This window comes from Chionomys nivalis, chromosome 14, assembly GCF_950005125.1.
Source record: "Chionomys nivalis chromosome 14, mChiNiv1.1, whole genome shotgun sequence".
NCBI classification, from domain to species: Eukaryota; Metazoa; Chordata; class Mammalia; order Rodentia; family Cricetidae; genus Chionomys; species Chionomys nivalis.
In genome coordinates, this window is record NC_080099.1 from 31,358,939 (window position 1) to 31,373,336 (window position 14,398).

The 14,398-nt window shown below is 42.7% G+C and overlaps 1 protein-coding gene across 3 annotated transcripts in view; it reads right to left on the bottom strand.

Annotated features, from left to right (window-relative positions):
- Sncaip (synuclein alpha interacting protein) overlaps nt 1-14,398 on the bottom strand; it is a 148,051-nt gene that overhangs the window by 59,251 nt on the left and 74,402 nt on the right. For all 3 annotated transcript variants that reach the window (XM_057789303.1, XM_057789301.1, XM_057789302.1), the window contains exon 2: nt 10,951-11,053. In XM_057789303.1, the coding sequence (XP_057645286.1) occupies nt 10,951-11,007 (57 nt within the window). In that variant the 5' untranslated portion in view covers nt 11,008-11,053. The remainder of the gene's footprint in view (nt 1-10,950; nt 11,054-14,398) is intronic.

Sequence of the window (14,398 nt, forward strand, 5' to 3'; positions counted from 1 at the left end):
GGAATCTGGTAGCTTTCTGAGATCAGCTGGTGCAGGTTATACAATTACACAGTCTATAATTCAATTAAAATTAGGCCTTTGTTTTGGTTGCTGTGCCCCACGAACCCCCCTTTGGCACCAGCTCACCATCTCTCCTGCTCCCCACTGCCATCTCTCACTCTCTCTCTTCCCTACCTCCCCTCTCCTTCCTCCCTCCCTTTTTGGATTTCCCCTCAAGACAACATTTTAGAAAAGAGGAAAATTGATTGATTATGTATAAATATGGGCAATGATACAGCAAGGATTTCTCAGTGGGCTTAAATGATATACACCCGATGAAAACAGCCCAACTGCTGTCTGCATCCCAGGCACGCGAGCTCGCACCTGAAAGCCAGATTCCCTATTCTCCAGATCTCAGCTATGTTAGCTGCAGGTCCAGCTCTACCTGTTTGTCTGCAAAGGCTTGCAGGAGGCAGTGAGGTTAAGTTTGCTGAGGTTCAAACTCTGAACAGCACAGGGTACTTGGCTGGTGTGTCGACAGCGTATCATAGAAAAATCTGGACTTGGGGACACACACCTGTAATCCTAGCACTCGAGAGGGTGGAAGCAACCTCTGAGTTCAAGGCCAGCCTGAGTCTATACAGCAAGTTCCAAGCCAGTCAGGGTGACACACTGAGACCCTGCCACAAAACAAAACAACAGAACACCAAACAAACCAAGCAAGTGACCAACAATCAAAATCAACACCCCACCCCCTCAAAAAAAACAAAACAGAGCTGGGGAGAGGGTGACATACAGGCTGTAGCTTTGCCCATAGCGAAAAAAGATGCTTTCTTTTGTGAAGACATATATTTGAATTGTTTACATCACAACCAATAAGAAATAATGACCCTAAAGAAAACAGTGATGTGCTACTCCTGGGACTAGAAATTAAAAAACACAGCAAACTAAGAAAAAAAAAAGTGCCAGCTAGAAAATTACAGTTTGGGGGACTTTTTAGGATGCATAGAAGGCCACACAGTCTATGCATTTAACAAATCTACTGTTCTTTATAAAGGCACAATAAAAGAGTAATTTGAGGGCTTATTTCTGTAAATAGCAACACTACACGGGAAGATCTAATACAATAGAGTGGTCTAAAGATGGTTACATTGTGGTGGGAAGAAATGCACAGGAAGCATGTTTCACAAAAGCAACACGGAAATATATTTTCATAATTGCAAATCTGAGGATGAGCCCATGACCCAGTGACCCAGGATGTCTCTCATACAAGAGTACATTGTGCTACCATCTGGAATGGGAGGCTTCCCAATTCACAGGACAGATGGTCTTTTATAAGGAGCTGTCAGATGGCTAACCGACTTCACTCATAGGACAATCACTAGTAGTAACTCCTGTCACATGGATGGACCAAACCAAGACCAATACATCCTTCTTCTACTTATCCTCCGACCTAAATTGTGTAGCCTGTTCTCTTGATTCGGTTATCCTTTGGTGATATGAGAGAGGGCTTTCAGTTACTTGAGAGGCATTGTTTTCCCTTTTACTATTTTGTCCTAACATCTTCCTTTTCTTGAATCCTTCCAGAGGTTACTGGCTGCAGAAATAGCCTCTTTGATCAAACTTTTACTACGGCTTTCTGTTTCAAGAGCTCCTGGTGAGGTTGACCAGTTCCCTTAGCTGTTTCAATGCCTCCATAGAGCTGAAGTCTATTTGCCTGTTTCTTTTAATTGTCAGGTCCTCCTTGTCTGCGGTGATTTCCTGCAACCATGAAGTGCCACTGTTCCTTAAGGCCAGCATGCACTCTGCCTTCTGCACAAAGCCCCAGGGTGGTTCTTAGCAATGTTTCTCTTTTATGCCCTCAGTAAATGTCTGCAGTGTCTTAGGGTTGGATTTTTCCTTTTGATCTATCATCTCTGATATGGAGAGGAGGGAAAGGATATTATCTTTGACTTGTATGTACGTAGGGGCCAATTAACTGCCTGGAACACCAACACATACATACACTACCCCAGAGCCTGGGCATAATACTGTAGATTTTCAGAAGTTTAAAAGCTTTCAAGTTTAGGTAGTTAGTAGGAATTCCCTCTGAGCATAAATACTGGTATAATTCATCAGTTCAAATTTATAGTTATATATATTTATAATTCATAGTTCAAATTTGGTTAAAGCATGTCTCTGTTTCAAATCCTTCAGTGCCTCTGCAGGATGCACAGGCCAGACCATGTGCCTTAGTGTGGCATAAGATCAGTCTCATCTCTTACCTTCCTTTACTTCTCTTTGTGGTAACAAGAAATTTCTTATAGTTCGCATATCTACTGTTTTTCCTATGTCTTTATGAATTCTACTTTGTCCACCGAGAATGCCATTTCTCCCATTTCAATAGAAAAATTTCCTTTAATTTTTCCAGCCTTGCCTTGGTATCATCTCTATAATACCCTCTATGACTATCCCAGAGGGAAGGAATGTCAGCATTCAAAGTGCGCCCTCTGGATCAGTGGCACTAACGCCTTCCAGGAATTCCTGGGACTTGGAATTCTTGGGAGCCATTTTAGAACACTGAATCAGGACCACTTATGTTGGGTGCAGTCATTGGCCTCTGATGAGACATCCAGAAAATTCTGAAACATTGCAGAATTCATGAGGCCTCCTCTCAGTCATACACATGGCGTCCTGTCTCTCCAAGAATGCAAATGATTTCATTGCTTCTCCAGGTGGTAGAAAATATTTTAGCTATCTAAGATACTAGGCACTTATTGAACTGGATTAAAAGAACTCCTTTAAGTAGCCCACGGCTTTAGTAGCCATGATAACAACAGTTTATATCTATACAAAAGCAATATTAGAAGAAGCCATAATTATAAATCTAGCAATGCAATCACAGTACATTCAAAAGACTAAAATCTCACTCCATTAACATGACTGATGACAGTTTTCCTTTTCTATAAAGGACAAAGATTTGAAGCAAGGTCTGGCTCTGACGCTTACTATCTCTATGGTTCTGGACAAATCAATTGTTTCATACCTCTGGGACTTGGTTTCCTTATCTGTAGCCACAGGTACCAAAATGAGATAATGAAGATAGAGTTATTTTGCAAACTGATAAGTGCCTGGAAACATGTTCAGCTCTCCTCTCTAACCTGTTTTCTGTGAGTACTCTACAGACTTTCCTTACTCATCTTTGTTCCTGCCAGGACAAAGGCAGGAGAGCAAGAGAGAAGCAGGAATGAGCAGGGACTAGAAATGAAAGGAAGATGTTGCCATCTAAGCTCTGCACCTTATGTGAGTCCTCCTAACTACTTCCTTACTCAAGCGAGTTTGTAGATTAAGGGTGGACACAGGAAGTTTGCTTCCCAAACTACAGTCTTTTATGTCAGACAAATTGTGTGTGTGTGTGTGTGTATTCCAGGCCACAGCAGTCAGTTTTATTCCCTTGCCATTTAAAGCAGTTTGAACATGGATGAGATTCATGAGTCTACATGTAGAACATGAGTTCTACATTGAACTATGGGAATCTGACCACCAAGACTGACGAATGTTCAGGATTGGTAAACATTGGCCTTTAGTCCTGAAGACTAGTTGGGGCCAGTTGGGTGAACAAGCAGACATTATCCAAGTGGTAGAGAGCCATAGAAAATGAAAGAGCATTGTCCCAAGCAGCTTTGAGAGCTAGAGGTTCTTAAGGAACTGAGGTTCTATTACGTTTCCAAAGGACAAAGATGATGAGCCATCCATTCACAACTATCACGAGACTCCTGGATTCTCCGAGCTTCCTAGAATTCCGGCAGCCACACGGTAGAACCACAGCCCTCCACACAAGCAAAACTGCCTGTCAAAGTAGATTAATAGCTGAAGAGAGATTTTCTGAGCGTAAGACTTTTTTTCCTCTAAAATCTTGTTCTCTACAGAGGCCCGCCTTCTAATGGAGAAGCCTATGACTCCACAGAGCCCTGAGCATGCGGCACAGATAGTCCATTCCCGTGTCACTAGTCCTCTGCCTCTGTTTCACAGAGTCCACACCCTACCAGCATCTTCTTTCCTTCCTCCTCAGCCTCTCTCTCAGCACAGGCTCTCTCTGCAGATCCTAAGCATCTCCACCACCTCAAGATGCTCTACCTCCCTCGCTGGCCACCAGTCTTCTTGCTCTTATGCTCATCAGCCACGGTTCTTGAGTTGTCTTTGTTCTTGTTCCCTGATGTCTTCATTTGCTCTTCCAGCTGCAGGGTGTGGCGCTCAGTATGGCCACCGGAGAGTTTTAAGGAAAAAACTCTGTGGACACTGAACTTTACAACGACCAGACTCTTGAGTTTTTCTTTTTTTCCCATTTTGTTTTAAATTACTAAATTCCTGATCTCTCTCTGGCCCTTCTTGTTTTGTTTTTTTTTCCCCCTTATGTCTGAACACTTCTTTCCAGTTTCTTTTGTAGAGGCTTTACTCTTCCTCCCTCCACATAGGATATACTCTGTACAGCCCTTCCTAGGGACACTCTGCTCTTTTTCAACACCACATTTCACCAGGAGACTTAGCCGATTGCTCAGTTTCTCCACTACCCCTCCGCAGAATCATGCAGACGGTCCACATCTTGCTTTATCTGTCCCACTCTCTGTAATTACATTTCATTTTACCAACTAGGATTCATTAATAAGAATTACTGTAATCAATTCTATTCTCACATGCCCATGGTGTTTGCTGTGGTCTTTTGTTTCTATTATATTTGTCAAGATTTGAAAAAAGAAAAAAAAAACAGTTTTATGCCTTCAATGCTAGATATTGTCTGTAGCTGGTGTGGGAGAACTCAGCAGCTCTTCTTGGTCATTTTTAAGAGTACACCAGTACGTAAGTAATACGAATGTGATTAAGGCAGTGTGTGGACAAGTAGCATTTGGTGGCCCATCCACACTGGAGAACTAAGTGTGATAACAATCCTGAAGCGCCTCCTACGACAAGGACTGGAAATGAATGGTAATGACCGAATTGAACTGTGAAGTCTATTAAGGGAATTTGGCCTTTCGGTCTAATGACCAATGGAATGGAATGGGTTGGCTCGATGGGTGTGGTCTTCTCTGAAGATACACAACCCATTAAGAAGCGTGGGAGGAGGATTGTGCTCTCTCTAGGATGTGGAAGGCTTCCTGATGCCATGACTTGGTGAGCTGGTCTGGAACTTTCCCCATCCTTCCCTGCTGGATGAAGAGGCAGCTGCGCTGCTTCATTCTGTATTTGTGAGTGTGTTATTTCCATTTCATCCCTTCATAAGTAAGTCCCGACCCAAGACTCCAGTGCATTGTCACATTAGAAGTCAGTCCAAAGATGACTACAAAGCCCAGAAGTCGTCTTCAATGAAGACGTGGGTTCTGGAGCCAGTTGGCCCACATCATATCCTGATTTCAACATTTTATCCGCAATCTTATTCTTAAATCTCACTGGTAACACAGGGTAACTACAGTACCCTAACAGAGTGTGGTGTGAAGACTCTGAGCTAACACTGTAGAGCATGGCAGTCCTGTCGGATGTACAGTAAGTGTTCAACAAATGTTAAGTACCATTATTATTTATATTTAGAGCATCAAAAAACACTAAAAAGTTAAGCCTAAATAATAATAAATATTAAAAATTATAAATGATGAAACAAATAAAAGAAACATTTATCTTGTAGTAGGGTAGCTGGCCATCCAAGGACCTTGTCCAGCAACAGCGCTTGTCTAGCTTCAACTGTGAGCCAAGAGTCAATCAGCACCCAGAAACACACACTGCCAGGAACAGTGATTGGTACTGAAATGTGATTTCCCATGAAGTTAATCTGACATTTCACAGTTATAATAAATATATTACATGCTATGAAATAGAATAGTTTATTTGCCATCATAAACTCCCTGCGAGCACAGACCAAGTTTATACTACTTTCTCAAACCTAGAACTGTGCCTGGAACACTGTGGATGTTTAATAAACACTTGCTGACTAGATTGGCAAAACAGTTATCTATGAGCAAGTAGTTTGTATAAATAAGCTGTGTAGTCAGTCTAATAAATGCTGTGGCTACCCAGCATAGCCAAGAAGAGGACTCGACGGGTGAAGTTCAGAAAAAGAGGCAAATTAAAGATCAGTCTGGTGGTTGCTCTTTCTTCTTGGAAATCACCCTCTCTAAGGTTCCTCTCCTCTCTGAGCGTTTGGGCCAAGATGGAGAAGGAGATCTGAGTTCCAGTCTTGAGGTCAGAAACTTACAACACATCATTTCTGGATCAGACAATCCCGTGTCTATTTCTTAGGGGGTGCTTACAAAACAATGAAATGCAGGGCATCTGGTGTTGAAATAAGAAAAATGCTTTGAACTTCATGGGGCTATAGATGAGGAATAAGAGGCATTTTGGACTCAGAAGTAAGACACAGCAAATAAAATTCTGCAAAAAAAAAAAAAAATGTAGTAGCATTGTGATTGCTGCTGAAGCCACATCACATAATCGGCGCCAAGAAACGTTTAACTATGGCCAAGACAGGGTGACTTCTAGGAAGGACATGGCTGATAGGAACCATGAAGCAGGAACTAAGGCATCCAGACTCCACATGAAGTTTCTGGTTACCTTCTAGGAAAACGTCAGGGTAGTAAAAGAAAGGGTTTTGCTTGGTTCCTTTTCAGCTGATTATATTTATTTAGAGTGGGGACCGGTAAGGAGTCCCTTACTTCCAAGAAGCAATTTGTGACTAGTACCAAATGGACATGAGGGACGCATTTAGAGGTGCAGAGGTACTTCCATTCAACGAAGTTTTTCAGAAGGTCACAGTCCCCTTCTGAGTCAAGGAGTTCTGTAGTCCAGTCCTGACCATGCTGAGTTCTGGCTGTAACCTCATGAACTCACAGGACTCTGCAAGTCTCCATTTTACAATCTACGACACAGGATGAAAGCGGAACCCGTCTCTTGCAGTTTTGCGAGGCTTGACTTGAAAGGTTTCAGCTGTGTGAGTGACAGGACCTACGTGTGACAGACAGTGACTGTGTGTGACATACATCACCTCTCTGCTGTTCAGCCTCTGCTTTATTTATTCAGTCCTGGATAAGATACTATTTTCGCGAAAAAAAAAAATGGCTTTGCTGAATAAAATATATATGCCATGGTTCCTAAGAACCCTGTTTTTGTTTTGATGATAGGAGAGCCTGGTTTTCAACTGAATAAAAGAGGCCTCTGTAAACCCATTTGCTGGGAGAGGAAGGTTTGTATGTGCCCTCTCTCATGGGCTACGGATTGGGCATAGCACTCTGCCCTCAGATGGCAGGGAGACAGGGATGTACCGTTGAAACCTTGCATTTTATAAGGGAAACCCATCATTTTCAAGTCTGGAGAACTTCAAAATAAGTTGGTTGCCTTCTGTGTTTTGTCTCATTAGATAAAGACAGAAAGTTCTAGCTGTTTTTCTATACAAATATACAGCTTGCGTTTTAATTAAAACAAGAACCAGTCCCCTGACCAGAGGGAAAAACCATGAAATACAAAGCCCAAACTACGTAATTGGACTATAGTCGGAGGGTAAGGAGGGGAGTCTTCAACCCCAGCATGAGTTTTGTAAACATCTTTTCCAAATGCTGCCTGGATTCCCCGCCATCGTCTTCTGCCGCTGCATCAGGAAAGAGCAAAAGGGAGCAGAGAGAGAGAGGTCTGTGCAATCCAAAAAAATAAAAGCATGTTCAAGGGAAACTTCATTCTCCGCGACAGTGAACTAGCAGCTGGGAGACACGTTCCTTTCTGAGCCTCAGCATTGGAGACGCTCTCGGTCAGCAGCCTCGATGGCCAGTGTTCCGAGTTTACCGAAACAGGCCGAGAACACTTACTTCACTATTTATGAGTTGGTCTTCACTTTTTCTCCATGAAATCATTAACTATGAACAGTAGAGCTCTGTCAGGGTTAGGGTATTAAACTCGGATCATACTGAATTATGATAAAACAGTCTAACACTGGAGAGGTTGCTAAATAGAGCTTCTCTGGTTTCAAGGGGGATTGAAATAGACTTGGACACCTCACCCTTCAGGCTGTCTACGTTTTGGGCTGGATGATCCTCTGTTGAGGAGGCTTTCCTGTAGGCTGTGCATGCCTGGTCTCTATTCACCAGAGCCGGTAGCACCTTTCCAGTATGACAGTGGCAACTCGGTATCACCAAATGCTCATGGGTGGGAAACAGGGGCGGAAAAATTGCCATTGGTGTAAATTACTGCAGTAAATTATTGCCTGTCGGGTTAAGGCAGGAAGTGAGTATTCTGGAAACAGTGTGCTCCTGACTAACCAGGAGATCCTTGGCAAGATATAAGGTCTCGAAGTTTTGGTGTCCTCATCTGTCAAAGGAAGAAGGCTACAATCCCTTCTCCACAGGATCAGTGTGAGGATGAAACATATATGGCCTGGCCCATAGGACATAATTAGCGTTAGCCATTACTGTCTCGTCAATGCTATCCAGTTCAAACCTGGTTTAAGTTTTAATGCATGTCAAAGGTTCAAACATTGGAGTCTACATGAAAGGGAACTCTTGGAGAAGATACATTCCTACTGATGGAAATCTGAATTTATAGTTCAGAGTGGTCAAGTCAGAGAGGTTCAACCATTGCATAATCCTGTAGCCCTATTTGCTAAACAGCTTCGGTTATTGCTTAATACACTTTATCTTTCAAGCAGAGCTTCCTAATTCATCAAAATTATGGGCTGCTGCCAGTGATTCTTCTGTAAATACAACTGCTCTGTTGTACTTAAAAGAAAATCTTGACACCATGCCTGGTCTTTTCCCTCGAGTTCTTTATCCACTATTGGTCAGATAAATATTATTGCATTATTCATTGAAACAATAACAAAGCTACTATTTTAAAGAGCTGTATGCCAAGCTAAGTGTTTCACATATATTATCATTTCACCCAAACCTTAAAACAATTTAAAAAAGTTAGATGAGTATTTCAGGGAAGTGAGACTCATGTGCTCCAAATCACCCAGCCAATGGGCAGAAGAAACCAGGAGCCTGGGCTGGTCACCCGTTCAAAGCCTGTTCTTGTAAAACATGACCTGGACGGTTGTGTAATGCCTGCCTCAGTGTTTGAAGCCGGAGATTGTAAACTCAGAGCCAGCCTGGGCTACATCATGACATTCTTGTCTAAGAAAACCAAGAGTTGGGAATACAAATCAGTGGTAGAACACATGCCTAGAATGTGTTCTGTCCGTAGGATGGCAAATAGAAAAACAAATAAACAAACAACTGAACTGCTTGAAACAAAACCGAAAATAACAAAACAAAACCCCAAAACAACTCTCAAACCTCAACTTCGCCATCAAAACAACCCTCAAGAACTACTACTACCAAACTCCTACTGATTAAACATTCTTCTTTTCTTTCTTCTTCTTCTTCTTTTTTTTTTTTTTTTTTGGTTTTTCGAGACAGGGTTTCTCTGTAGCTTTGGTGCCTGTCCCAGAACTAGCTCTTGTAGACCAGGCTGGCCTCGAACTCCCAGAGATCCTCCTGCCTCTGCCTCCCGAGTGCTGGGATTAAAGGCGTGCGCCACCACTGCCCGGCCGCATTCTTCTTTTCTACATCTTCCAACTTCCCAACAAATCTTTACACTATCCTTCACTTTCTTGGCTCTCATTCAAATCCAAATTCCTTGAGAGGAAGAGTCACAAAAGAAGCTCATTTGAAACACTTTCTCAAGTCAAGCACCGTGACTGATCAACATCCATACATCATGGAAAAGAGGACTCTTACTTCACATAGGTCTGAATAAGGACCAATAAAAGTTAACTAGAAGTTGGAATAAGCCGAATAACAAGGGACTATTTTTCTAGTTCAAAACCTGAAAGATTCAGCACTGTATTAAGGAGGCGATTTACCATATCTATGCCTACAATCCAACTGTCAATGCGAAGTCCCCGTTAGTCAGGGTATGCACGGTGAGGAGCACAGGAATACACTTCCAGCCAGACATATGTCAAAGCATGTCCACTGTTTGCAGGGGGCAACATCCAGTGATGACCCAAAGCTCCAGGCCCAGAGAGATCAAAGAAAATGAGCTCAGAAGCGATGAGCTCCCAGGGTGATCGTGCCAACATGCTGCTGGTTATCAGAACTGACTGTATGACATGGGATACATCGCATGCAGCTCTAGGCAAGCCACATGTAGGCAATGTGCTCAGATGCTTGCAGAGTTTAGTGTTAGCGGACCTGAGGGACTCATCAGCCCACAGTGTTTTGGAATGATAGGACCTCAGAGGTCAGCTGATCTGATCTTCAGCGCATGATTTGTCAGTATTCCCAAGTGTCCAGTCTGTTTTTTGATGTTTTCAATGACTGGAAAGTTTCCCTTTATCATAATATTTGTTTTTGTTTTGTGTAGATGTGTGTGTATGCACATACATGAGCACATGAGTGTAGTGTTCATGGAGGCTAGGAGAGGGTATTGGATCCCCTGGAACTGGCGTTATAAGCGGTTGTGAGCCATCTGCTAAGGGTGCTGGGTACTGAACTCAGATCCTCTGGAAGAGCAATGATTGACCTTAACTGCTTAGCCATCTCTCGACCCCCTCCCATCAATTACATGTCAGGTTGGCTTCAGTCTGTGTTCCTGTGAATTTGAGAGAATGCTCGTTGTAATACAGACATATACAGAAACTGGGAATGAACAGTTAGGTCCATGTGCTGAAGCTTTACAAAGAGACTCATCAGTAATTTTCAAACAACCTCGGCACGCCTTAGAAATAGAATGCTAAGCAAAGCTGAATGTCTTGTACCCCTCCCCCGCCCCCAGCTCACACACAATTAGGCAACATTCTGTGTAAGCCCAGAGAGCCCCGCCCCCAAACCATACACTGTGTCTGTTCCACAGCTTGTTTTCAGTTCATCAGCGTAGCTGGGGGAGTTGTGGAAATATGGACAGTACAAGCGAAGCAGTGCCTAAGCTTGAGGGCGGAGCAGTGTGAAAACATTGTTTGTAGGTAGTGATACTTACAGAAATGTCATCACTAAAGTCAATTTCATCCAAATCAAGGTATTCAGGGGCTTCCATTATTCTTCTTTGTACATTTTGAGTAAGATCAAATACTCATAATTTCCTGGATAGGGCAGAAGCAGAGAAGAAAGGCCAAAGGTTAGTTATTTATAACTAAAAGTATTATCCCCATTTGAACAAACAAAATCAGAAAAAGTAATTGGGTAATAGCACTGCCCCGGGGCACATTTCCTCCCCACAAAGTCAGGCTTTCCAAAAGCCCTGAGCACAGCTCCTTTCCTCCTCAGTCCTCAGCTCTGCTTCCCCAGGGAGCACCCATAATCCTTTGCTTTACTTGATTTGCATTTATCTTCTCCTGGGCAGTAACCTGGGTCAGAGTTTCTCCCTATGATAAATGTTAGCTTTCAATGAAGCTCATGTCCTTATCATACACTGGGTGAACGTTTGGGCTGTATGGAAAGACAATCTCTGGGCACTGTTAGGGAAAGTGTATTCAGGTATTTTCTGTGGGCATATTCTCGGTTGCTGTGAATGGAGCAATGATCACGACATTTCCATAGTAGTTACACAGGTACAAGGCAGATACCAACTAATCAAAAGCAATGGCTAGTTCAGAAAATGTGGTGTGAATCTCAAATTCAAAAGGAGAGGCAAGGAGGACACGGAAGGAGGTGGGGCTTGTCTAGATTTGAATTGAGCTATTGGGATGGCCTCTGCTTTAAGCAGCACTGACTGACAGCACCAGAGTGACCTGGTGCAGGCACCAGAATGTCCTCAGTCAGCACTTGCTCCAGGGATGCCTATGGCAATCCTTTACATCTGTCAGGGTAAGTGGCATCACTTCCCGCTTCATTTTCCCATCACTTATCATCATCACCATTGGCAGTGGCAGTGGTACCCACACATGTCAAGAACAGAAATAGAGATCTTCTAGTGGTGCCTTGGAGTGCAATTATCCTCTGTCAGCTCTCAGACACTGAAAAAAGGATTCTGTTTTCTGCAGTATGCCTCTTTTATTACACAAATTGTCTTAGGTATCCACATGTGAGTTTCATAAATGGTTTTGTGGCTTGCTCTTTGGATTCTGTCGTGAAAGTGTGTCTTGCCAAATGAAAAGATTACTGAACAGTGACAGCGCATCTAGGCGGAGGAAAATGAGCTCCTTCATACAAGACCAAGAGCCTAAGCAGGCTTTTACATTTATGGTATTGAGACGGGATCATGCTATAAAGTCTTGGCCAGCCTGGGACTTTGTCGACCAAAATGGTCTCTAACTTAAGTGATTCTCCTGCCTCTGCCTACAAATATTACAAGCATGTGCCAACATTTTTGGGTAGCTGGTTTATTTTCTTGAAAGGACACTTATTGTAAGCACCTCCTTTTAAAGATTTCGATTCTTTCTCCTTTTTAAGTCACGAAAATGGTACAGCTATGCCACAGGAAAAAAAATCACACCTCAAACCTATGATCTTATTTAATTTTCCATGTTTCTTCTTCCCTTTCCACACACATGCATCGCTTACAGACTTAATTACAATAAAGAACTATCCAAGATCAGATTAGGGTGTTGTTTCAAACTCAAACAAAATGATCTATTTATGACATATGGATACAGTTCTTCTGAAATCATGGTTTTAAAGAAAATACTGCATTTGTAAAAATAACACTTAAAACTAGACATTTTATTGTTGCTAAAAAAAAATCTAAAATATAGTTCGGAAACCAAGTGCTTAGATGTGAAAGCTCATTCCTTTCCTTGTAAGCCTCAGAGCTTTGTCAAGGAAAGCATACACCCTTGTACTTGCAAATTACTGATAGCAACGATGTTTCCTTCCACACACACACAGGGTTCAGAGACAGACTAGACTGTGGGTTTCAGCTCATTCGTGAATAGCTCGTCTTCCAGCTTACACTCGTTCCCCTCAGTTGCACCTCTGTTGATGAACTGTGGATCGACAAGCCATTTCCATGGCTTCAGTGAAAACGTAACACAGACACTGTGTGCCATGGCTAGGTGCAGCTGGAAGCAAGGAGCACCCTCATTGCTTTTGGGATGGACTCTATCTGTCGCAACCAAAATGACATACGGTGATCCAGGACTGTGGCAAGGGAAGGAGAAGGACTTAGATAAGAGGATTGGTTTTATGTTTATCATAATTACACCATTGTACAATATGAAGAGAGAGTTCAGGATAGGACAGTAATGGCCCAGGATCACAGCGAATACAGAAGAAAACAATGAAGAAAGGCATACTCTAGATGTGGGAACTGAGCAGATCTTTAAATGCACAGAAATACAGGACGAAATACAAATTGCAGATGAATATGCCTTAGGCAACCCAATTAACAAGTAGTCAGTGATCCCTTTTTGGTGTTCTGACAGTAGGAAGGGCAACATTCCCGTAAATGTAGCCAGGCTAGCAGAACGGAATGAGAAGATAATATGAACTGTCACATCAAAGCAAATATAAAATCTTTCTATTTGCCCTTGAAGGGTAGGGATGCGATTTTCTTTTACTTTTTTTTTCTTTTTGACTTTTTATTAATTCTTTGTGGATTTCACATCATGCCTCCTGATCGCATTCATCTCCCCATCCTTTGGCCTTTGCCCTCTGCCCCCACAACCTCCCCCCACTCAAAAAAAAAAAAACCAACTAAGATAAAATTTAAAAGAAAAAGAAATAAAATTTCATCGTGGAAGCTGCAGCTTTGGACCCGCTGGACTAGGTCCTTCACATGCTCCAGTAGATCACAGATAGGGTGGATGCTGGGTGGGCCAATTCACAGTCCTGGTTCTGGGCCTAGGTGGTAGCTGGGTTGGTTGGCCTGCCAGCTCTCTCTCTGGATGAGATTTACATGACTCTACAGGCCAGAAGATAATAAGCCTTAGCATCTGAAACACTCCTTGGCTTCCTACAGAGTCATCTCCTTTAAGAAGGGCTTATTTTGTGTGTAACCCGGTTCCTCTTTGTAGTTTCAATGCTTCTCTCTCTCTCTCTCTAGTTATTTTGAATGTATTTATGTTTTCACTTTTAATGTGTGGAAATCCCCAGAGTCTATCAGTCCTGGCTGCATTCCCAGCTGTTTCTTTTCAGTTGTCCCTGTGGTCATTATTTGCTTTCTCCCTCTCATGAGCCTTTCTATTGGGCATCAGCATCACCTTTCAAGGCACAGGGATAGGGGGCGTTGAGGTCTGTCTAGGCAGCTGCTTCAAACAATGGCACAAGACGAGAAAGCGAGCTGAATTCTGGTTGATATTTCTCTCCTATTCCTCAGTCTCATCCCACCAACCCAGAGACCCCTTTCTCAACTGATGACCTATGTTCTATAACAGAAAGTCGAGCAACATCGAGTACAACTCGGAGGCCAATTTTGTCTTAAAGGTGGGATTTGTTTGATCCTAGTATTGACTAATAAAAGCAGGGGTGGTGGTGGTGAACAAAACAGA